The sequence below is a fragment of the Choloepus didactylus genome, chromosome 2 (genome assembly GCF_015220235.1).
Source record: "Choloepus didactylus isolate mChoDid1 chromosome 2, mChoDid1.pri, whole genome shotgun sequence".
NCBI classification, from domain to species: Eukaryota; Metazoa; Chordata; class Mammalia; order Pilosa; family Megalonychidae; genus Choloepus; species Choloepus didactylus.
Window position 1 is genome coordinate 121,191,147 of NC_051308.1, and position 26,781 is coordinate 121,217,927.

Consider the following 26,781-nt stretch of genomic DNA (forward strand, 5'->3'; position numbering starts at 1 on the left):
GGAATAAACTTAACCAAAGATGTAAAAGACCTATACAAAGAAAACTACGTAACTCTACTAAAAGAAATAGAAGGGGACCTTAAAAGATGGAAAAATATTCCATGTTCATGGATAGGAAGGCTAAATGTCATTAAGATGTCAATTCTACCCAAACTCATCTACAGATTCAATGCAATCCCAATCAAAATTCCAACAACCTATTTTTCAGACTTGGAAAAGCTAGTTGTCAAATTTATTTGGAAAGGGAAGATGCCTCAAGTTGCTAAAGACACTCTAAAAAAGAAAAACGAAGTGGGAGGACTTACACTCCCTGACTTTGAAGCTTATTATAAAGCCACAGTTGTCAAAACAGCATGGTACTGGCACAAAGATAGACATATAGATCAATGGAATCGAATGGAGAACTTGGAGATAGACCCCCAGATCTATGGCCAACTGATCTTTGATAAGGCCCCCAAAGTCACTGAACTGGGTCATAAGGGTCTTTTCAACAAATGGGGCTGGGAGAGTTGGATATCCATATCCAAAAGAATGAAAGAGGACCCCTACCTCACACCCTACACAAAAATTAACTCAAAATGGACCAAAGACCTCAATATAAAAGAAAGTACCATAAAACTCCTAGAAGCTAATGTAGGAAAACATCTTCAAGACCTTGTATTAGGCGGCCACTTCCTAGACTTTACACCCAAAGCACAAGCAACAAAAGGAAAAATAGATAAATGGGAACTCCTCAAGCTTAGAAGTTTCTATACCTCAAAGGAATTTCTCAAAAAGGTAAAGAGGCAGCCAACTCAATGGAAAAAAGTTTTTGGAAACCATGTATCTGACAAAAGACTGATATCTTGCATATATAAAGAAATCCTACAACTCAATGACAATAGTACAGATAGCCCAATTATAAATTGGGCAAAAGATATGAAAAGACAGTTCTCTGAAGAGGAAATACAAATGGCCAAGAAACACATGAAAAAATGTTCAGCTTCACTAGCTATTAGAGAGATGCAAATTAAGACCACAATGTGATACCATCTCACACCGATTAGAATGGCTGCCATTAAACAAACAGGAAACTACAAATGCTGGAGGGGATGTGGAGAAATTGCAACTCTTATTCGTTGTTGGTGGGACTGTATAATGGTTCAGCCACTCTGGAAGTCAGTCTGGCAGTTCCTTAGAAAACTAGATATAGAGTTACCATTCGATCCAGCGATTGCACTTCTCGGTATATACCCGGAAGGTCGGAAAGCAGTGACACGAACAGATGTCTGCACGCCAATGTTCATAGCAGCATTATTCACAATTGCCAAGAGATGGAAACAACCCAAATGTCCTTCAACAGATGAGTGGATAAATAAAATGTGGTATATACACACGATGGAATACTACACGGCAGTAAGAAGGAATGATCTCGTGAAACATATGACAACATGGATGAACCTTGAAGACATAATGCTGAGCGAAATAAGCCAGGCACAAAAAGAGAAATATTATATGCTACCACTAATGTGAACTTTGAAAAATGTAAAACAAATGGTTTATAATGTAGAATGTAGGGGAACTAGCAATAGAGAGCAATTAAGGAAGGGGGAACAATAATCCAAGAAGAACAGATAAGCTATTTAACGTTCTGGGGATGCCCAGGAATGACTATGGTCTGTTAATTTCTGATGGATATAGTAGGAACAAGTTCACAGAAATGTTGCTATATTAGGTAACTTTCTTGGTGTAGAGTAGGAACATGTTGGAAGTAAAGTAGTTATCTTAGTTAGTTGTCCTTTTCTTACTCCCTTGTTATGGTCTCTTTGAAATGTTCTTTTATTGTATGTTTTTTTTTCTTAATTTTTTTTTATTTTTTTATTTTTTTATTGTTCATACAGTTGATTTAAAAAAAAAAAAGTTAAAAAAAAAACAAGGAAAAAAATATGTAGAGCCCCCTTGAGGAGCCTGTGGAGAATGCAGGGGTGTTGGCCTATCCCACCTCGATGGTTGCTAACATGATCACAGACATAGGGGACTGGTGGTTTGATGGGTTGAGCCCTCTACCACAGGATTTACCCTTGGGAAGACTGTTGCTGCAAAGGAGAGGCTAGGCCTCCCTATAATTGTGCCTAAGAGCCTCCTCCCGAGTGCCTCTTTGTTGCTCAGATGTGGCCCTCTCTCTCTACCTAAGCCAACTTGAAAGGTGAAATCACTGCCCTCCCCCCTACATGGGATCAGACACCCAGGGTAGTGAATCTCCCTGGCAACGTGGAATATGACTCCCGGGGAGGAATATAGACCTGGCATCGTGGGATGGAGAACATCTTCTTGCCCAAAAGGGGGATGTGAAAGGAAATGAAATAAGCTTCAGTGGCAGAGAGATTCCAAAAGGAGCTGAGAGGTCACTCTGGTGGGCACTCTTACGCACAATTTAGACAACCCTTTTTGGGTTCTAAAGAATTGGGGTAGCTGGTGGTGGATACCTGAAACTATCAAACTACAACCCAGAACCCATGAATCTTGAAGATGACTGTATAAAAATGTAGCTTATAAGGGGTGACAACTGGATTGGGAAAGCCATAAGGACCACACTCCCCTTTGTCTAGTTTATGGATGGATGAGTAGAAAAATAGGGGAAGGAAACAAACAAACAAACAGACAAAGGTACCCAGTGTTCTTTTTTACTTTAATTGCTCTTTTTCACTTTAATTATTATTCTTGTTATTTTTGTGTGTGTGCTAATGAAGGTGTCAGGGATTGATTTAGGTGATGAATCTACAACTATGTAATGGTACTGTGAACAATCGAATGTACGATTTGTTTTGTATGACTGCATAGTATGTGAATATATCTCAATAAAATGAAGATTAAAAAAAAAAGAAAAATAGGGGAAGGAAACAAACAAACAAACAGACAAAGGCACCCAGTGTTCTTTTTTGCTTTAATTGCTCTTTTTCACTTTAATTATTATTCTTGTTATTTCTGTGTGTGTGCTAATGAAGGTTTCAGGGATTGATTTAGGTGATGAATGTACAACTATGTAATGGTACTGTGAGCAACTGAATGTACAATTTGTTTTGTATGACTGTGTGGTATGTCAATATATCTCAATAAAATGAAGATTTTAAAAAAAATATATGGTTCTAGGCTACATCTGTCATTTCACTTGCTGTCTCTCCACCTCTACTCCTTCACCCTCCACACTACCCCAAAATTCTCACTATGTTTCAGCCAAATAGGCCTCTAGTTTTTATTCAGATATTCTACCTAATTCCTCTTTAGTCTTTTGTCATAGCTTTTCTGCCTAGAAAACTTTGCTCCCACATGTCTCTCTAGTGGGCACTCCTTGAGATGCTGCCAGTAGGCACTCAGTAGAAGTGCCATTCTTTAGATAGATCTTCTCTGACCACCTGTTCTCAAGTAGCTACCACATCACCTTGTCGTATTTTACCAGCAACTGCTCTATAAAGGGAGGGAGGTATTTATTTACTTTGTTTTGTACCTTACTCTTCTCACTAGAATGTAAGCTTCATATAAAAAGAGACTTTATCTGTCTCTTATATCTTCAAATATCTCTCTTTTAAATTTGTCCTAATTATTATTAGTTGGAACATCTAGTTTTTATTCCTTTTAAGTTTTCTTTCAACTTTATGTCTTTGAGAATTCCTTGGCTTAACTTTCAACTGACTCATTCTTCAGTAGAGTCTGGTCTGCTATTGAGATTTTTTTCAATAATATGTTTTATTTCTAAATTCTTGATTTCTTTTTATAACTGCCTATTTTGTTCTTATTTCATAGATGTAACACATTCCTTTACTCTCTAAATATAGGAAGCATATTTATTTTAAAGTCCTTTTCATACTCTATCATTCTGTTACCTTGGGTATAAGTTTTTATTTTCGTTGACTGCTGTTCTAGTTTGCTAATGCTGCTGGAAGGCAAAACACCAGAAATGGATTGGCTTTTATAAAAAGAGGTTTATTTGGTTACACAGTTACAGTCTGATGGCCATAAAGTGTCCAAGGTAATGCATCAACAATCGGGTACCTTCACTGGAGGATGGCCGATGGCATCCAGAAAACCTCTGTTGGCTGGGAAGGCATGTGGCTGGCGTCTGCTCCAAGTTCTGGTTTCAAAATGGCTTTCTCCCAGGACGTTCCTCTCTAGGCTTCAGCTTCTCAAAAATGTCACTCTTAGTTGCTCTTGGGGCATTTGTCCTCTCTTAGCTTCTTCGGAGCAAAAGTCTGCTTTCAAAGGCTGTCTCCAAAATGCCTCTGTAACCTGAAGCTCCTCTCTCAGTTCCAGTGCATTCTTCAAGGTGCACTGGAAGTTCCTCTGCAAAACGTCACTCACCAGCTGCACTGAGTTCAATCTGCCTGTCAGCTCATTTATGTGGCTCCACTGATCAAGGCCTACCCTGAATGGGTGGGGCCACGCCTCCATGGAAATATCTCATCAGAGTTATCACCTACAGTTGGGTGGGTCACATTTCAATGCAAATCTAATCAGCACCAAAATGTCTGCCCCACAAGACTGCATCAAAGAATATGGCTTTTTCTGGGGGACATAATGCATTCAAACTGGCACAACTGCTTTAATTTTCCAACCAATTAGATGAGAACACTAATCATCAATTAAAATTACCCCACATGGGCATTGGAAGATGCATACTTTCACTATACCAATAAATTTGCAAAAGCTAAAAAGCTTTATAAAGCTTGCTGTGTCATCATTTTATTTGTTAGTCCTGATTTTATTCAACTCAATTCAAAGTAACAAGCATCTATTAACCATCTACTGTGTTCCAGGCACTGAGCTGGTTGTAGGTTACTGCCCATTCCCACCCCATTGCTGTCCTGCCCAGTATCTTGTTCACCATCTTGGTCCCATGACTTTTCTCCTCCTGAGAAAGTTCTCTCTTCAGGTACTGCCTTGGTGAGGACTTTGGGATTTCTTTGATCATTATGGAAGGTCACTGGAAGGGTTTGAGCTGAGAAAAGACAATATGGCTAACATTTTTAAAGGGTTACTCTAGCACTGCTGTGTGAAAATAGATATGGGTCAGAGGCAAGGGTGGAAGCTGGGAGGTGAATTAGGAGACTTGCAATAATCTAGGGGAAACAGACAATGGCACGAACCCAAGTACTAGTAGTAACAGTAGTTAATATTTGATTCTGGAATTCATGTCTGTAACTTATTCTCAAATGGTTCATCGGTGTTAATAATAATTATTATTATCATTAGATTTACAAAGAACAAAGCAATGTGGGAAAAATGATAATTGGTGAATCTAATTGAAAGATATGTAGGTATTCATTGTACTATCTTTCAACTTTTCTGTAGATTTGAAATTTTGCAAAATATAAGTTTAAATAAAATGCTTACAAAATGGATTTGAGGATCCAAATGAGATTAGATGTGATTTTGAAATGGGGCATAGAGAGCAGAGAGATCAAACCATAGGATGGATCCCAGGCTGGGTGATTTTCAGGACAGGGAAATGAAAAGATAAGTATGCTGGGAAGTAAGACAGCTGGCAAGAGAATAGGCTGCTTAACAGTACAGAAAGCAAGGTGAGGAGGGCCCTGTGGGCTAGCTGAAGTGCAGGAGTCAAGGGCCAAAGGGCATAGGTGCTGAGCTCAGTGCCTGAAACATGAGAGCACTCAATAGATACATGTTGAATGAATAAAGTCTTAATAATAAGGAAATCAAAAATATTAAGTGTAGGGATTTAGAGTTTCACATTTCAGAGGTAGTACAGTTTGGGATGGTCTTTGGAGTGGAGATGGTGTGTAGTTGACTCTTTTGAAAGTGGAGGGTGTATCAAAGATAAAGGATTAGGAGGCTATTTTGTTGTCACTCTAGAGTTATCATCTTGGTTCTCAACAGGGAATGATTTGGGCCTCCGGGGACATTTGGCAATGCTTGGAGAATATTTTGTTTGTCATAACTCGGGTCAGGAGGGATAAATACTCCTGGCATATACTGAGTAGAGGTCAGGAATGCTACTAAACATCCTCCAGTGCACAAGACAGCCCCCCCCCCCGCCCCCGCAAGACAAATAATTATCTGGTCCAAAATGTCAGCAGTACCAAGGTTGAGAAACTGTGTGGAATGATGTTAAAATCATAGAAGATGATTGTGAGATTTAGGGTGGAAAGAAAAACTGTGAACTAAGGTGTCTGTTTTGATTATATTTCCAACCTCAGTAATTCATTTGCTATGTAAAATTGACCAAGGCATTTAATCTTTCTAGACATTCCTCACATTAAGGAGACTATTACCCATTATTGATTTCATCGTTTTATAACTCTTCTATTCTTGAAGAAAGCATGAGGACTTGACCTAAACTCCAGGTTCTCTCACAAAATAGCCTTGGGGTTGGGTCTCTTAACTTCACTCACACTAGTTCCTTTTCTATAAAACGGAAAATAATATCTACACCATGATATTGCTGTAAAGCTTAAAGGAGGTAATTGAATGCATATGGTAGGCATTCAGTTAATATTTATTGAATCCAGAGAGGTGTGAACACTGAGTGCCATAAAAAAGGAAATATTCAAGAAAAAGTTATAATACATTGTTATTTTGGCATTTACAATGTCAAGTTTCTTGTTGACCATTTGCATTTTGTCTTATCTATCTTAATATATGTATTAGAAATATATCTACTTTAATACATGGATTGCAAACACCTTTCCTTTTAGTTTGATGATCACTGATAATTTGCCAGTTTTGCATAACTGCTGCTACTTTACTGGTAGAAATGGTCCTGTCTCACTCGGAGCAACGGAAATAAGTATCAGTTAAGAACTGACCATTAAACCAATTCCTTTCAACTGTTTATTGCAATAGGTTGTGGCAACTGAAGAAGAGCTTGTGCCCCCCAGTCTGGTGGAGCTGCCCCCGCGAGCAGATGGGTTAGACCACAGAATTGCAGCTCACATTGTGTCCATCCTGCCCTCTCTCTGCCTCTCAGGGAGAGAGAAAAAGGTCAGTTGGCATGAGCTAGCCAAAAGGGCTTTCATGCTTTGAAAAAGTATGGATTCTGTCTTTCAACTGCTATTATTTCAATTTAAACAGAATCTCCATGAAATATTCTTACCCGAAGAAGAAAGTGAAAGCAAAGCAGGGCCCAAAGGCCCTCTCCTACTGAATTATCATGATGCACATGCCCACAAGAAGTACTCACTAAAGGTAACAATAATCAGGATACCCTAAAGATAACTGAGGCAAGAAAGTGCATTTGTAATCATTTGGTTAAAGGAATCTTAATTAGATCAATTTTACGCATGCCGATTAAAAGTAATGTACAAAATAGATACTGGCTTGCACAGTGAAATATCAGAGAAAATGCAAATTGGGTAAGAGAGAAATTACATCAGGAAAGAATACTTGCCTTATTATAGAATCCAATTAACCGTTTAATCAATTGTGACTACCACCAAATTTGCATGGGGGACCTCATTAAAACCTTATAGTTATTTGTTTTAAATAATAGTGGAAGCCAGAAAAGAATCTCAGAAAGGAAACATGAATATATATGAGGCCTTGGCTATTTGTCAGTCTGAATTGAAGAATCAGTTGTTTTTGTACACCAGCAACTTCTGGCAAAGTGGGAACTGGCGTTTTTGTCCTTCAGCAAATTACCAAGTTTGTCTTCCCCAATTACTGTTGATTCCCCACGTTCCCAAATAATGAGAGTGAGGGTATCAAGTTTTGCCTTCTCCATATGCATAAGGTACTCACAGCTTACTTTAATGCCTTCTGTCGTGTTGTTCTTTTTCATCAGGACCAAAAGAATTTTGACCCAGTTCAAATTGAGCAGGAGATGCAGTCCAAGTTGCCACTGTGGGAATTCCTTCAATTCCCTCTGCCCCCACCATGGAACAGCACTAAACGTCTAGCTATGATCCATGAACTCATGCACTTTTGTACAAGTGGTGAGTACATTGCTCCATCTTAGCTTAAACTCATCCCTTAATGGTCATGTGTGCCTCATAAGAGTACACCCTTATTGCTCAAAGTATTTTGATTATTGAAAGGCCTGCCAGAGACCGAGGTGGGTAATTTGATTGACTACAAATTTCTTATCTTGAATAATGGCATTAGCAAAAGTATGATGGCTTTCATGCATAACATTCTTCAATTTGACCTAATTGGTTTTGTTTTCACTGTTACCACAACCAGAATAATCTCTTTTACTCCCCTATCACATCCCCCCACTGCATCATTGAAGATAACATGGTAATCCCTATCCTAGCTAAAAGGAGTAAAGGTCCATATATTTTAAAAATTAAAAAATAAAAACTTCCCCATTTCAAAATACTGCAATTTTTCCCAAGACAATGCTCTCCTTCCACCCACTGACTCACTACTCCATTTATCATCATTGCAAATCACTCAGATATTACAATAACGTTGGAAAGACATTATCTGCAAAGTGTGAAGAACAGGCCTTACAATGCAACTTTGCCCCAATTCAGAGATATCTGTCCTTTGAATCCACATTTTATATTCTTCTAGTAAACCTGTGGTGCGTCATATCACAAGGCAGTCACCTATGATCAATGAAAAAGTTCCAGAATGATTTTGGTACTCAAAGTTTCTTCCCTTTTATCCAATCTGAATCAACAGATCAGACATAACATTAAGTTAAATAAATTTTTCACACACACACTAAGAAAAGATCATAGTGCTATATTCTAGTGCAAAAGATAATTACTGAATAGACCTGTGTAGTAGTTTAGGAAATTCATGATGATATAAAATTGTAACAAAGCTCTTTTCTTGATAAACAAAATGGAAGAAACACTAATTCAGCCATATCTTGACTCGTAAATAAGAAACTATGTATAGCTCACCATTTGAATGACAAGTTAGAGATTGGATCACCCTTTATCTGATCATCCAATCATCTGGCTCTAACTGGCTCCATGCTTTTTCACTAGCTGAGAGATTAAATGGCAACTAGGGTCAGAGAGTGGGAAAACAGTAAAGGGAGCACTCTCTGACAGCAAATGTCTCTTTGGTCAGTTTGATTTACCCAAATTTCTTGACCACTCTCCCAGGTTTTCTTGCCTCGTATATCCTCTTTTGGAACATTCCTAAGTGAGGGAGGCGAGAAAGATCTCTCCCTCTACCTCTTTACAACATGCTTTACCCAGAACAACCACAGCTCCCAACTAGGCCCCTCTTCTTTATAAAGGAGATATTATGTTCGGGAACTTTTTTCTCTCTGTCCCCCTTAACCCTTTTTCTAATCACAGAAGAGAAAAAGAAGATCCGGGTCATCTGAACTTGGCAGGAATGTTCACCAGGTTAAAACTAACCCAAGCACTCCCCCCACACCCCAGGACGGAGGGAAATAAGAGAGAGTTTGACCTTGGAGGCAGATGTGGATATCTTATAACCTGTACTATCTGGAAGCTCAGATTTAATCCCATCCTGAGATCAAATTCTGACATTATTTATCTTCAGAAATTAATTTTTTATTAAGTATGAATCATGAAACCATAAAATTTTCCAACTAAAAGGAACTTCAAAATTAATCTAGCCCACATTTAAGAAAGCTGAAATCCTGGGAGGTTAAATTATTTGCCCTAAGATTGTAAAAATGTTGTGAAAGCTGAGACTAAAGTTCTGGTCTGTAATGTCCAGTCAGACATTCTTTCCTTATATCACTGAGCAGAGAGAGGAAGGAAATCACAGTAGGGATCTGAAGGTACAATCTGCCTGTATTGAGCACTTTCTGTATGCCATAATGGATCCTGGAAACTGGGAATAAAAGATGATTAGAGAGCCACCCCCACCCCATCTCTGTGGTGCTGATAGTGAGTTGATTCGAGTTAACCTCTTCTCAAAACAGGAAAAGCCATTTTATGTCCTTTAATGACAGTGGGAGGAGGGGTGATTAAGACGATCTGGAATCAGCTTCTTATTGCAGAGTTCACTGGGATTTTATGATATAAGCAATTGTTTCCCAGAACAAATCCTATATCCTATCTGAGGCAATATACTGATGCATTTCTACTCATATGAAGGAATATTAAACTTGACGAGAAGGTATTTGACCTAGAAAGGAGAAAAGTGGGTACAGATTCTTCTCCTTTCATTTCCAACTCTGGCCAAACTAGCATACATTTTATTCTTGATTTCTTTGTTCATTTTGGAAGTAGGCTTAGTAATAGTAAAAGCCAGAATCTTTTGAATACTGTCATACCATAGCCTCATGGAATTTCATACAGGCTTAGTGGTTCTGGGTATGTCTTATCTGTTGTTCACGTAGCTTACCCCCTCCCTGATGTTCCTCAGAAATCTGTGCTTTCCCTTTATCCTACCACATCCCATTTCTCCTTCTACCTTACAACATAATTCTGTTCTCTCCCCACCTCAGTTCTACACACAGCACAAGGTTCTTGTTTCTGTAACTGCCACTGAAACTTCACACATATCCCACTTACATGCCCCATTCCAACTGCTTTATTCTCCTGCCTCTCCGTCCTCTTTTCTCTTTAAGCACCTCAAACTTAACAGTTCCACAGGCAAACTCTCAATTACCTCCACACCTGCGAATATGTTCCTCACATCCTTCCCTATTTCAGTAGATGGCAACCATTTTCCACCAAACTGTGGAGTTATCCTTGATTCCTCTTTCTTTTTCCCACTCCACAAACAACCCCACCACATCCCTCACTACCATCCCAGCCCAGTTCACCATCAGCTCTCACCTGGACTATTTCAATAGTTTTCCAACTGGTCTATGGGGTTCTACCTTTTTACCTACACAGCAACCAGAATGGCTTTATTCTGTAACTCTTTTCTTCACATAACAACCTGAATGGCTCTCTGAAATGTTAGTCAGATCATGTGCCTTCTCAGCTCAAAACTTACTAGCGGTGCCCCATTTCACTCAGAGTAAAATCCAGACTGCCTGCCACCCACTTTTACAGCTTATCACCTGTCAATCTCTCTTTGTTCCACAACTCTTCATCTTCATTGGCCTCACTGAAATTCCTTGAACTTTTCAAGCACACTTCTGCCTCAGGACTTTTGTACTTGCTATTTTCCCTGCCTTGGTCACTTTTCTCCCAGATAACCTTATGACTTGCTTCCCTGACTTCTTTCATGTTTTGCTTAATTGTTCAGAGAGTTTTTCTCAAATTTCCTTATAAAAAATAGAACCCATCCCCAAACCACTATCACTTTTTATTCCTTCACACAGCTTTATTCTTCTTACCAACTCTGATACATTGTACACTTATCTGTTTACTCTCTGTTTTCACGCACTGGAATGGATGTTCCATAAGAGCAGGGATTTGTTCGCTGCCTTGTTCAGAGCTATGTTCCCAGCTTTTATAGTCACTGACACGTTATAGGTGCTGAAAAACTATTTGTAAAATGAATGACTGAGCAAACTCGCCTTTATTCTGAAATTCTTTTGCCTCTTGCCTGCCTCTCATCTGAATCCCCCTATGTTTTTGTTTTTGTTTTTTCTTCAAAAGGACCCCCTCCCACTGCCCTCATGTTGGAGAGAAAAGGAAGTGACTCTGAATCGTTGATCTGCCACCATTATTTCATTTTCCTTCATTAAAGTCCATGTTTATTAGTGAATCCCTACCTCCCATCCCTCTACCTTAATGTGTAGAGTACAAAAACTAAATCTTATTTTCTTTGAATCCCAGGTGCCTGTGCTAATTACATGGTACATAGAAAATAATAATCACAGACTGAGTGAGTAAATGCATGGATGGATGAATGCTGTATAAGAATAAATGTACAAATGAATAGAGCCCATAGAAAGCTAATAAACTTTGAAGTGGGACTATGGAAAGTACCATACCAATTCATGTGAGTTGGGGAAGCCTTTCTTGAGCCGTAATAAAAGAAAGTCTAGTGAATGTAACAGCCTATAATAGACACAAGTGAATAATTTCTCTGTTTTAAATTACAACAGCAGCAAAAGGTAATTTGCTCAAAAATAAGTTTTAAGCCTATCCAACCAATGTAGTATCATAGGAAATTCATGTGAATTAATCTGGACACCTAATATTGAATAGACTATGAAGTAGTTTGGGAACATTATCTTGATAAACCATATCTTGGTGTTATAGATTTTTGGTTGTTAGATACCTTTGATATGTGTTGCAGAATTGTGGAGCCCATGTTTAAAACCAGGTACACATCCATCAAGGTGTCCACTCCAAAGAAACACCAGCCACAGTGGACTCCCTTGTCATTCTGGCCCAACAGCCCCCTTGTTGCCCTTCTGTAACCCTTGTACCATGTGGTAATAAGAGCATTCCTAGCAGCACAGCTCCTGCTTTATTTCAGAAGCCTTGAGCTGGAATGAAGTAGAACGAGCTTTCAAGGTATTTACATTTGAGAGCCTGAAGCTCTCTGAGGTTGATGAACAAGGAAAACTGAAACCTTCTGGGATGATGTGTGGGACGGATTCTGAGATGTTCAACATACCATGGGACAACCCTGCCAGATTTGCTAAACAGATAAGGCAAAAACACATCGTGAAAATGAGCACCCAAGAGGCCAAAAACCAAACAGGTACACTGCATGGAGGGAATGAAAGGCATTCTTGCATTTTATGATTGTAACTTTTCTAGTAGTGTTTCTCATGGATCCTCTTTACACTGGCTAGATAATGAATGCAAAGATAGAATAATATTTGTGGATCAGAATTGGTCAAGGTCCTTGCAGGATGATGAGACCAAAAGAGAACCTTCAGATCCTGACCAGCCTGATGCTAAAAATGTGAAGAATTCTGACTTGGATAGTACCAAACCTTTAGACCTCAATGATAGAGAGCTGTCAGAGCAGGAGACCAGCTTGAAGACACAGTTCCAACTTGAGACATTGAGTAAGTAAACCCGTGTCTGTGTATATATGTGTATTGGAGGAAAGGTAATGGGGAATAACTCTAAAAAATATATCAGAAAGCCTCTGATGTGTGGAGGTGCCTGGATTAAAGTACTAAAAAATGAATTATTGCTTTTACTTAAATCACAAAAGCTAAATTCAATTCACTTACACATTTTATTATAAAGCATGTGAAATAAGAAATATTCCCGCAATAGAAACCAGGAAGCCCAGGTTTCAGTCTAGGTGCTATCATTTACTTTTTCAGAGACCTATCAAACCCCTTACCTTCCCTGGAACCTTGTTTCTTTAAATATATAATGTGATGATAAAAATTGCTACCTTGTGTAGCTACATCACTAATACAAACATCAAACAAGACAATTGTATGTACAGTCTTTTATAAGTTGCAAAGCCTAATGAGGATATTTTGTTGTTGTTGTTATTTGCTCATGCCTGGCACTTGTAGGTGTTTAATGAATGTTTGTTGAATGAATGAATTATTATTATTAATGAAAATGCTATCTGTGAAAAGATATTATTATAGAATGCATAAACCATAAGTTTGTTTCAAGTTGCATTATTTAAATTTAAATTCAAATACCTCCCTATTTCAATTGAGAAACTGTTTAATGCCTCAGGTATTTGGTTAACTAAACTTCATTATAAATTGAATGTTCTGATTCAGCAAGTCCTCCTTATTTCAATCCTTGTTTTTCAAAATATTCTAATAGCTCTTAGACCATTCTCATACATTAGTAAATTTAGTGCAGTTAGCATAATTAAAACTGTCATCATTGGTATTTCACATGGTTATTGTAATTACATGCAAAAATTATAAAACATTAACTGCAACAATATAGTAAAATGCTCAGCACAGAGCTTGGTACAAAATCAATGCTCAAGGACCATGGATTCCCTTCCTCTCCCCCTTATAGCTCAGGCTATTACAATACCCTGTTGTACAGTACAGCATCATAAATATTGTTGTAAGAACTATAGAATATTAGGTTAGATTTGTATTGTGTTACCTTACACACAGCTGCCAGATTAATCTACCTAAAATACAGATCAGATATTTCTCTGCTCATAACCTTCAATGGCTCCCTATTAACTGCAAAACAGAACCCAACTCCTTAGCCTGATTTACGCTTCTCCACTAGTACCAAACTACTTTTCCAAAATTCCTTTCCAACCTTTTCCTTTTGCTCACTCATCCTGTGCTCCAGCCTAACAGAACCAGGCCTTATTTCCTTTACCCAGCCTGCTCTTTTCAATCTCCTTGCCTTTCTTCACAATAGCCTCCATCCAGGGTTCTCTTTTTATTTATGACTAGGTTTCAGTGGCACCTCCATGAAGCCTTATCTGATGTGTCCATCTGGAAATGCTTTGTTAACATGCTCATGACCATAATTGACCTACATTTCCCTTATGGGAGTTATCATGTCCTACTACTTATTATAATTATTCATATGCCTAAATTAAGAACTCTACAACACCATAGCTTCTCGGAGATAATAATTGTCTACTTTTAAAATCTTAACCATATGCTGGACCATAAAACAAGTCTCAACAAATTTTCAAAGGATCAAAATTATACAGAGTATGTTCACATGCCATAGTGGAATTATGATGGACACCAATTACCAAAAGATAAAGAGAAAGTCTCCCATATTAACAAGTATGCTTCTATACAACACCTGGGTTAAAGAAAATAAATCACAACAAAAATTTAAAAATATTTTGAACTGAATGATTACAAAAATACTGAATACCAAAACTTACAGAATACAGCTAAAGCAAGCAATATTCAAAGAGAAATTTATACCTTTAAATGAATGCCTGTTTAAAAGAAGGCTGAAATTAATGATATAAACATCAATCTCAAGCAGTTGGATAAAGATCAACAAAATGAATCCAAATGAAGTAGAAGGAAAGAAACAAAATAGGGCTGGGAATCAATAAAATAGAAAAGATATATGCAGTAGAGAGGACCAACAAATGCAAAAGTTTGGTTCTTTGAAAAGACTGATAAAATTGAAAAACCTTTTATACAGGGTTGATCACAAAAAGAGAGAATGCACGAATAACTGTATCAGGAATAGAACAGAGAACTTACTCTAGATACTACAGAAAGTAAAAAGATAATAAGAGCATACAAATAACTTTATCCCAGTAAATTTGAGAATTAAAGGGGCAAATTACTGGCCATATGTTCTCCAAAAAGACTTGAAGAAGTAGAACTTAGGGTTCACTGTGTAGTGTAGTTCCACTGATTTTTTAAAATTTTTATTCTGCTACCCTACATACAATCTAAAATTTCTCCGTCATGGACTTAGTAGTACAATTATAAAAATGTGCTATCATAAATTGTAACAATGTTCCACACCAATGCAAGGTGTTGGTGTTAGGGGGGTATATAGGAATCCTCTATTTTATTCATGACTGTTCTGTAAATCCACAACTTCTCACTTAAAAAAAGGAGAAATAGAAAACCTGAATAGTCTTATACAATTTACATAAATTAAAATCAATAATCAAAAATCTTTCCACATAGGATACTCCAAGACCAAATTATCATTGACAAGTGCTACCAAACATTCAAAATATAAATAATTGTAACAAAAATTATTTCAGAGCATATAAAAATAGTTTACCTTCCTCTAATAATTTTTGAAGCTTGCATAAACTTGATAATAAAACTGACAATGATAGTGCAACAAAAGAAAATTATAGATCAAACTCATTCATGGACATGGATGCAAAAATCCTGAATAAAACATAAACTGATCAGCAATACACTCAAGGCTAATAACACATCATGAATGAATATTTGTAGCAGGAATACAAGAAAAACACATACACTGGAAAATCAACAGAATTTATTAATTAAATATTAATGACAAAAATAGTATAATCATCTCAACAGCTGCAGAAAAAGTACTTGATAAAATTCTATAACAATTAATGAAAAAAAATTGCATCAAACTAAGAATAGAAGGAAAATTCCCCAGTCTTACAATGATCACTTTTGAAAATACTATAGTAAACATTACACATCAAGGTGAAAAGTTGAGAGAGTTCGCTTTGAGATCAGGAGGATGTCCACTGTCAGCAATTGTATTAGATGTTGCATTGGAGGTGCTAGCCAACTCAGTAAGGAAAGAAAAGGAGGTACAAAGTGTAAGGTTTGAAAAGGAAGAAACAAAACTGTTATTATTTGTAAATATTGGTTATGTAGAAAACCCAGAACAATCCGCAAAATATTATTACAATTAATAATTCTGTGATTGTTAAAAGACACACAGGGGTGTATCTGGGATACTGGCACTTGTCCTTATAATTATTCATTATATTGAACGTTTATGTTTCATGCACTTTTCTGTATGTGTTCTAGTTCATATTTTGTAAAAGTGTTTAAAAAACAAGTGCCAAGTACCACCGGAGATTAGGTGTTAAGTTAGTATTGACTGAATGGCTATCTTACCATTTTCATTTATATAGATGAGGGTATTAGAGGAAGTAATGCAGTGGAGTGGGATTAGGAAAGTCACTTGCCCATTGGCAGAGCAGATAAGTGGAGGGATAAATAAGAGGGAAAGTGATAACATTTATCTAATATCGCCCTGCTACATTCCAAGCACTATGCTAAGATAGTTTATGTATATTAGCCAATAATTTATATGCTCATCACTCTTGTGAGGAAGATACTATCAACCCAGTTCCACAGACAAGGAACTAAGATTCAAAGAGGTTAAGTAACTTGTTCAACAACATACACAGCTGAAGCCAGGATCCAAACCAATGTTCCTCCACTGTGCCCTGTGGCTTCCTCAGTTAGAGATATTCCTAGTGATGCAACTGATGGTTTAGCCATGTTTGTCGTCTCTTCTTCATGCTGATTCTTATCCTGGTTTTGTTGTCTTTGGTTCTTCCTTCCTTCCCAATAGTGTAGATTTCCTACTTCTCTGTTCTATATACCTTTACCTGTTAGCCTACCTTACAAAATTAAGTAAAATAAGTTAACTTGAGACATCATGGCATTAGTGTATCCTGTGGGAATATAGATGTATGACAAAGAAGTCACTTTGGGGTAATATGGAGCCAGAATAGCTGAGAGAAATGTAAAGACTGAATTTTTTTTTTCCTTCTTTTTAGTAACTGATATTTAGTTTTTCTCAGACAACTCTTGCCACCTGCTGGTCAGACCTCGTAAACTGGGGTTCTGGATTCTGGAGGAAAGTAGATGATTATAGCAACTCCCTAAATAATCAGGGCTGAAAATGCTATAGTGGATATCCTAGTGGTATTCTAGAAGCCAAGCAATCTTGAGAGTGGAACCTATGACCTGTATATGGGTCTATGTCAAGAAACCATTACATAAGAATGGGTGAAGGCAGCTGAGCCCCAGTATGTCACTGTGGCTATGGCATACTTAGAAATTGTTCATGTATTTATTTTTTATTTTTGATCTTGCATTTTTTTTCACTAACTCTGAATCACAGTTACTGCAAAAGCAGCCATTTTAAACCTCTTTAAACAGAACAATCATTCATTATTTCCAGCACAACCCATTTAGCATCAAATACATATAAAAGCCTGTTCCTGGACATGAAGGCTTAATATTTGTGCTTTTTTTAACCAAAGACTGGATTTCCATCTGAGACTGTTTTTGAACTTGACAGGTCCTATTGGATATTTATGAAAAACCTAAGAGTTGATAACCATGAGGCTCTATAGGTTTAGATGTGCCCTTTATGCTTGCTGGGTGTTTTTTTAATAAAGTAACTGCTTTGCAGAGGGATCTTGTTATCTCTAAAGTAAAACAGATTAGGAAAGCTGTTTTTCAAAGAGATGAGAAAGCATCCATTTCCAGATGTGTCAAAAAACTACTGAATCACACTGTCAAAGGATTATGCGGTTGAAAGGAAAAATCAAAAAGAAAGGAAAAGTTGATTATTAATATACGATTAAAAAAAGTATTCAGATTAGATTTAGAATGTGCTCTCTTTTGGCGAAATAACCAAGGCACAATTTTTAGAACATAATTTCTAAACTGGAGAGTTTTTTTGCTGGATCCTTTGACACAGGAGGGAATAAGAGGGGATATCAAATCTCTCGGAAACTGTTAGACTAGAATAGAATAATTTTTATTCCACAGATTTCGTATCAGTTGTTTTAAGGACACATGGGACATCACAGTCTACGTAGAGTTATAGTTGGCCTGAGTTTTTTCTTGAGTGGATATAAACACTGAGTCGAATTGGCTTTATAGTTTTCCTCTAAATAGAAATGGAACATTCATGCTGTCACCTTCACTGGCCCAAGGAAAGATGAACTAGAGTGAAAACGTAAGAAGTTATGCTCCTAAAAGAAAGAAAAACATCACCCTGTTCTTGGTAGGCAAATTAACTACTCCCTCTAGAAGTCAAAGTACGGTTCCCCTTGCTACAGAATGAAAAGTTAAACCTTACACTAACCCCCAAATTAAGCTTTTGTTGTAGATTTTCTTTCACATTTCTGCTTTCTCTGTATGGCTCTATATTCATTTCCAGTTGCAATGTATGATATGGATTTTCTTGATTAAATAAAAAATTTTTTACTGAATTCCTGCCATGTGCCAGGTGTTCAGGATTCAGTGGAGAAAATAAAATAAAGTTCCTGTTCTCAAGGAAGCTACCTCTGAGGTGGGGAGACATACCATAAACAAATATAGTTATCAGCACTATTTATGATATGATTAAAAATAAAGCAGTTGACAGACATAGGGGACTGGTGGTTTGATGGGCTGAGCCCTCTACCACAGGATTTTCCCTTGGGAAGACTGTTGCTGCAAAGGAGAAGCTAGGCCTCCCTATAATTGTGCCTAAGAGCCTCCTCCCTAAGGCATCTTTGTTGCTCAGATGTGGCCCTCTCTCTCTAGCTAAGCCAATTTGGCAGGTGAAATCACTGCTCTCCCCCCTACACGGGATCAGACACCCAGGAGAGTGAATCTCCCTGGCAACGTGGAATATGACTCCCGGGGAGGAATGTAGACCCGGCATCGTGGGACAGAGAACATCTTCTTGACCAAAAGGGGGATGTGAAAGGAAATGAAATAAGCTTCAGTGGCAGAGAGATTCCAAAACGAGCCGAGAGGTCACTCTGGTGGGCACTCTTATGCACAATATAGATGACCCTTTTTAGGTTCTAATGAATGGGAGTAGCTGGCGGTAGATATCTGAACCTATCAAACTACAACCCAGAACCCATGAATCTTGAAGATGACTGTATAAAAATGTAGCTTATGAGGGGTGACAACTGGATTGGGAAAGCCATAAGGACCACACTCCCCTTTGTCTAGTTTATGGATGGATGATTAGAAAAATAGGGGAAGGAAACAAACAAACAAACAGACAAAGGCACCCAGTGTTCTTTTTTACTTTAATTGCTCTTTTTCACTTTAATTATTATTCTTGTTATTTTTGTGTGTGTGCTAATGAAGGTGTCAGGGATTGATATTGGTGATGAATGTACAACTATGTAAGGGTACTGTGAGCAATCCAATGTACGATTTGTTTTGTATGACTGCGTGGTATGTGAATATATCTCAATAAAATGAATATTAAAAAAATAAAGCAGTATGAAAGGCAGAAGGCTCTTGAAGATACGACATTTGAGCAACACTCTGAATGAAGGAAGGGTTTGATACAGGTCTAGGGGCGGAGCTTGCCAGACAGGGAAAAGCAAGCACAAAATCCCCAATGCACAGCAAGCCAGGCCAGTGTGTCTGGATTGGAAAGAAACACGGAAGACAGTGGAAGGAGATGCATTTGGAGAGATAGGCTAGCGCCATTTCATGTACAACTTAGAGCACAGCCTCTCTATTATTGAAGGGCAACAGCTTAAATGTTGGCTCAGATGTTCAGCAGCATCACAAGTGTGTCCCAAAAGATTCACCCTCATACCCCATTTCTTTGATCATATTTGGAAAATGCCATATGCAGTATCCATTTCTCTATTAAAGATTCGTTATCACAAGAGCATATTACATGTTCTGAGACATTCACAGTAAAGATGTCTGTTTATCCATGTTAAGCTTACTTATCATGGAACTCTTTTTTTCTATGTAACATTTTTTAACTTTTGGAATTACTAACACATGGTCATACAGAAACCAAAAGCATGAATTTGCTTCCTCTCTGCATTTACATGGTTGTTTGCAACATAGTCAAGGATGATATCTTAATCCCAGTCATCATGAAAGTGTACTCACTGGTCACAGGAAGAGCTTGTGTGCATGATTATTATATAAGTCCATTGTATGGTGCCTTGGAGTCCAGCTACCCATTCATTTATTCAGTTAACTAGCTTTTATTAAACTCCATCTGTAAATCTGCAGATGCTCAATAAATGGTTTTCAAATGAATAAATGATTAACAAATAAGAGAAGACCTTTGCAGAATGGTAAAATAATCACACTAACAGAAGATGGATTTATCTGGTAGTTCTTTTCATATACCCCTGCCCCACCCTAGTCTATCACCAACCAGAGAAGACCCACAGAAGTTTGAAAAGGCAATTGGTCACCAGCATGATTAAACAAATGATGTGCACTAAGCAATTGGTATAGTCCATTTAATCAGTAGGTATTTGCAACTTGTAATGGTACATTGTTAGAAGTGAGTGATACTGTCTGAAGACAGAAGAGCTGATATGATATAAATTCAATATAGGAGGCTGGGGTCTTTTCAAAGAGTTTAGCATGACTTTTCTAGGTAAACCCTGATTTAGGATTCTTGACACAGACATCTTTTTGGAGGCATGAAACATGCCTTTCAGGAATTGCCTTTTCAGCACAGAAACATAGATCATATGGGCAACAAAAAGGCACAGGACTGACCAAGGCAAGAACAAAGCCCAAACACAACTGGATATTGGTGTCTTTGATTTACAGAGCAGACCACGAACAATGAGATCAAACATGAAGCAGTCACACAGCCCGATCCTCTTGAAAAGGTAAGAAATTATTTTCCTAAAAATGTAGATGACAAGTAGGATGGTCTAAGAAAATCGTGACCCAGAGTGAGAAACACACAAAGATGCTTAGGAAAATGCTAATGCTAGAGGAGAGGCATTCTTCAGATATCCCAAGAACAGCTCTAGCTGGAGAGAAATGGGTTAATTTTACTAGCTGGCTTAAGCAAAACTTCCAAGCTTCATGCTCCTCTCTAGACAGTGTGGCTTGGCATCTTCACAAACACCTGCTGACCATACAGCCATGTAGAACTAATGCTGTCTTGAAGTGAGTTCAGAAAACCTGCCTATAATTGCTAACAGGACTCAGAAGAGTATAACCTAACAATAAAAATATTTAGATTATGTTGGCCATAAAAAAAAAAGTCAAAGGCATACTCTTTCTGGCAGCAGTTCTTCTAAAATGTTGCCATATGGATTTATACATATGCAGATTTCCCCAATTAGATGGAGTGTATACTGGTTAGTTGGTGGAGTTCAGGAGGGCTCAATTAAATTAAAGCTGAAATTGTATTCCTGTGATTTTTTTAGAAACCCAAGAAGATGATGGTGGAAGCAAATTTAGAGGACATAAAAAGAATGCAGCAGCGCAGTCTAATGGATTGGAGTTTTACTGAACATTTTAAACCAAAAATACTGCTTCAGGTATTAATGGACTCTGATTCTCCTAGAGACAGTAGGATAGGTCTGGGGAGTAATGGTGTGATTTAGAACAATTCACTTCAAATTCACTCTCTCAGATCTAGTTTAGGTCAATATTCCCTTATACTTTGGCTTTAAAATGAATTCATTCCCAGATTGAACTATGCATTTCCAGGGACATTTCAGAATAGCTCAAAATATACTTTCCAAAAGGATGTTTTTATAAAACTATTTAAGAAAAAAAAAAATAAGTGTGCATGACTATTGCACATAGTTTCTAGACAAAAAGTAAGGCATTGCTGGGAAGCAGCCACATATTTTCCCATATCACCTGTCAGTTCTATTCAGTTTTCACTACATTGCAAAGTTTTTCCTGACACTGTTAACAAGTCTGTGGAAACTGTGATGACTAACATTTATTAGGTACTTACCATGTTCTAGACATTGTTTAGCATGTATTATTAGCTCATTTAATCCTCACAATAACCCTATTTACATATTAGGAAACTGAGGCACCAATAGTAACTTTTGCCCAAAGTCCCATGGCTAGTAAATGACAGAGTCAAGATATGATCCCAAGTAATCTGACAGAACTTGGTCTCTTAATCTTAACTTCTACGCAAAATAACAAGAAATCCTAAAACTAATTCCTTTTGTTGTTTTTGGATTTTATACAAAAACCTGTACTCTTTTTTGGTTTGTCTTTTTAATTTGAATTTTTTTATATCAAAGTATTTTAATCCACATATTTATAGCCACATATTTTAAAAGTCAGAAAGTTCTCCAAAGAGTATTATTATGAAAAATAGTAATCCCCTGCCTGGGGATTTTTGCCTCAATTTTGCCTCAATTGCCAGAGGCAAAATTGTCCAACAGATTTACCTGTTTCTTTTGATACTCAACTCTGTTATCTCTAAATAACAAGCATATTTTGTGTTTTACTTTTAGGTTTTTAGTTTTGGGCATCATTATCAATTTACTCCCTCTTCAGAAGATAGTTAGCTTTGCCCATTCGCACCCAAAGCATGCACATAGACATAGACATGCACACACACACACACACACCCCCCACCCCTTACACTAGCACTTCTTACTATTCCCTGACACTAGCTATATAATTTTTGGTTATATTGATATTCAATATTTATTTCTGTTATATACATGGTAGTCACAACTGAAGTATATAGTATTCTATTTCCCTGGAGTTAGTAATTGCCTTTTGCCCCCATTTGTTTAGTTTGCTGTGTATTTATCATTAATTCACCCCCAAACTCTCTACCATTAAGTAAATGTCCTCTCAATATATTTAAACCAACAGATATTCAATTTATTTTATTGTATTAGTTATATCTCTCCCAGATGCTCTGAACCCTTGCTTGCCCACTAGGCTTGCTGCACAGCTGAGGCCCTGGGATTTTCCATTACTTGCATCTTGGCCACACCCTCTGTCTCTCTTTCCAGTTGGATACACTGTTTCCTGAATCCCATGCCTTCTTTCTTGGGCTACTCCCTCTTTTTAGAGGAGCATTTCTTTACATAGCTTCCTGAATTAAGATATGTAACAGGCAAATTTAGGGGCATTGCGTGTTTGAAATCATCTTAATTCTACCCTTACAGTTGATTGAGAGTTTGGCTTTGTGTAAAATTCTAAGTTAAAAATTATCTTCCCTCCAAATTTTGAAGGCATTTCTTGATCGTGTTCTAGCTACCAAGATTGTCCCTGAGAAAAATAATTTAATTCTGATTCCTTATCAGTAGCTTGAAACTGTTTTCTTATTCACTCTTGAAGATTTTAAGATCTCTTTGTTCCAATGTTCTGGATTTCCTATTGATATGCCCTGGTGTGATTCTATTTCTGTTTATTATACTGCTGACCCCTTTCCTCCCCTTCTATTCCGGTAAATTTTCTGTAATGATTTCTGTGATAATTTTCTTTCCTCTGTTTTCTCTGTTCTTTCTTCCTGGAACTCCTATTATTCTAATGTTGGACTTCATGGACTGAACATCCAGTTTCCTTATCTTTTCCCTCCTAGTTTTCATCATTTTTTCTTTTTGTTCTGGGAATACTGCTTAACTTTCTCATCTAATCCTTATATTGATCCTTCTATTTATGTTACCATCATTTTAATTTCCTAAAGTTTTTTTTAATACCAATTCCCTTTTAATAGCCTTCTATTCACATTCCATAATGCAATACCTTCTCTTATCTCTATGAAGACATTAAGTCCTTTGAAGTTGTCTTCTCCTTGAATTATCTCTCTTATCCTCAAAGTCCCTTTTTTGCCTGCTCATGTTTTTGGTTTCCACTGGTCATCTTAGAGGGTAATGTCTGATGATATTTGCCTCTTTGATAATTTTAATAATGTAATACTAAAAATACTTTTTAAAAACTTCTGTATGAAGTGGGGGAGGGGATGTTGTCAATACTTGGGCTTCATTGTAGGGTCATTTTGCTGGGTGGTTTCCCTGGGAGACCCATGAATGTTGGTATATTAGACCTGTTCTCATGGACCATTTAGATTCTCCAGAAAAAAAATCAAATTCTCTGTCTGAAAGACATAAACCTACTTGTCAGAGTTTTGGGAGCTGATGGGGGTAGGAGGTTAGACTTCTTCCTGTTCATTATCTAAATTTGCACAGTCCAATTAGGTAGCCACTAACCATGGTTAGCTTCTGAGCACTTAAAATCTAAGTAGTCCAAATTGAGATGAGCTAAGTATAAAAAACTTAGTATGTAAAAAAGAATGTGATGTCTCTTATTAATAATTTTATATTGATTTTATGTTGAAATGATATTTTTAATACATTGGGTTAAATAAAATGTATTGTTAAAATTACGTTTCCCTTTACTTTTTAAAATGTGGCTAAATTTACTTTTGGAATTTACATATGTGGCTCACACTTATGACTCACCTTATATTTCTGTTGGACAGTGTGATTTAGACTTTAACACAATTCCCTTTTGTACCTGTACTGTTCCTCTCCCTCAGTTGTGCCAAGGGTCCCCTGTTCTTAGAACCCACTGGTTTAGCTTTTCTTGTTAATAATCCTCCCTTCTTTTGCTGGGGTGGGAAGGGGCAGCTGCCTGGCTGCTGCTCAGAACTATGGAGGGGATCTGGGAGGCCTAACTGCTTCCTAAAAAGATTTTAATCCTCCTATTTTCAAACCTACTTCCACCACACTTTCACAGATGCTTAGTACCGCCATTCCCTGAACCTTTCTTAATTTCTGCATACAAATAGGGTTGCATCAGGTCTCTCCCCAAATTAATCTTAGGATTTAGTTTTCTAAGTTCTACAAAGTCAGTTACCACTTAACCTCTTGCTTTCCACCTTCTAACATTTTGTTGACTTTGTCTCTTCTCCTGTGGCCTTCAATTCTGTGATATTAAAAAGCAATAATTTTACTCTTTACTGTGTGGGAAGTCACAGAGTGCATGTGTTTAATACTTCATCTTTAATTTAAAATGCCTTTTAGAATTTATTTTATTTCAGTTTGGCTCTGTCCCTCCCATACTGTGAAGCTGCAAGTTTCAAGGTCACCAATTATCTCTATCTTGCCAAATCCACTGGACACTTATTCTTCATCTTCCTTGACCTTTTAACAGCATCACAGAGCTGATTACTTCCCCATGAAACACTCTCCACTCTTGGTCTCCAAGACATCATATTTTATTCCTTCTCAGTGCTGCACTTGGAATTTCCCCCACTTGTCCTCCATCCAACATCTAAACACTGAAGTCCCTCAAGGCTCAGGCCTGGGCCATCTTCTTTCTTCTGTAAACACTCTTTTGATGATCTCATCTATCCTAGGCTACCTAATTCCAAGGACTCATGGATTTTTATCTTCCAAATTACCTCTCCCTTTTGACTTCTACACTCATATACCTAACTCCAAATTCCACTTGAATTTCTGATAGGCACCTCAAACTTAGTGCCTCACATGAAGCTCATACTTTTCCCACCTATGCATGTTTCTGCCCTGGGCCATCTCAGAAGATGTCACCATCATTCACAGTCATCCTTCATTCTAGACTTTCCTTTGTCCCACACATCTGATCTGTCAGCGAGTTTTGAGGGATATACCTCTAAATATATATCTTAAATCTCTTCATCATCTATACTGCCCCTAGTTTAATCCAACCACCATCTTCTTTTTCTAATGCAATATCCTCCTAAATGTCAATATATTTCCACTCTTCCCCTACTCAGTCCATTCTCTACATATTGGATAGTCTATCAATTTCATCTTCTTAGGCACACCTCTCTGAACAGAATGACCTATGCAATTTTTAATAGTATTTTAGAGGGAAATTCAAACCCTTTCCAAGGCCTACAAATCCTGGTAATATTCAAACCTCTTTCTTACTACTATGCCCCAATTCATTATGCTTCCATCACACTCTTAAATTTCTGTTCTTTATTCATTTCCTTTCATGCACTTACCACAATTTGTATCAAGTATAAAGCTGTTTCAATTTTGTTGACTGTCTTCCCTAGTAAAATGTATATTCCTTCTAAAGCAGAAGCCTTGTTTATTTTGTTCATTGTTGTTTTCCCAGTAGTTGCACAGTGCCTGGCTCTAAAGTGTTCATTTTTAATCAAAGAATTATCTAATTAACTAATGAGATCAGCAACATTACTACAGAATAAAAAGCAAAAGCCAAGTAGTAAAAGAAAAAAAGAAGAGAGAGAAGTTATTGTTTGAAAACTTTTCAAACACTGATTGATAAAAAAGCTTTAGTTGAGAAACTCAGCGCTATATTTCCTAGCAGCCAAAGCAAATATGAAAACACAAAGATTGCAGAGCTCTCCTTGTTTAATAGAAGGAGGGATATATATTCATCAGAAAAAACATTTGTTTTCTGGATTTAAACTCTGAGAGAAATTTGCCTTTCAAAAAACCCAGGACAGTAATGGATAGTGCCATAAGTAGCAATTCTTAAAAAAATAAAGCAAAGATATTCACTACAGTATGTTTCTTGTATTGGCCCTCAGGAAACAGGTGTAAAAGTTTAAGTGCCACTCCATAAAGACAATCATATTGGACACTTGATTGGGGAAGTACACATATTATTTTGGTTATGCTATCAGTGTAGAATTGAAATCAAAAGTAAAGCAGCTCTTTCCTAACACAAAATTCAATTTCATGCCTTCAGATCATCCAAATGGTAGGGAACTGAGATCTGCCTATATCAGACTACTGAAAACAAAAATGAAAATTAGAAAAAAAAAAAAAAAAAAAAAAAAACCCCACAGCTGTCTTATT

General features: G+C 37.3%; 1 protein-coding gene across 4 annotated transcripts in view; it reads left to right on the forward strand.

The window, feature by feature from the left end:
- The window catches only part of SPAG17 (sperm associated antigen 17), a 281,073-nt gene that overhangs the window by 93,580 nt on the left and 160,712 nt on the right, over positions 1 to 26,781 (forward strand). For all 4 annotated transcript variants that reach the window (XM_037826256.1, XM_037826259.1, XM_037826258.1 and 1 more), the window contains 7 exons: positions 6,838 to 6,975; positions 7,066 to 7,179; positions 7,775 to 7,925; positions 12,316 to 12,543; positions 12,638 to 12,856; positions 20,792 to 20,853; positions 21,403 to 21,516. In XM_037826256.1, the coding sequence (XP_037682184.1) occupies positions 6,838 to 6,975; positions 7,066 to 7,179; positions 7,775 to 7,925; positions 12,316 to 12,543; positions 12,638 to 12,856; positions 20,792 to 20,853; positions 21,403 to 21,516 (1,026 nt within the window). The remainder of the gene's footprint in view (positions 1 to 6,837; positions 6,976 to 7,065; positions 7,180 to 7,774; positions 7,926 to 12,315; positions 12,544 to 12,637; positions 12,857 to 20,791; positions 20,854 to 21,402; positions 21,517 to 26,781) is intronic.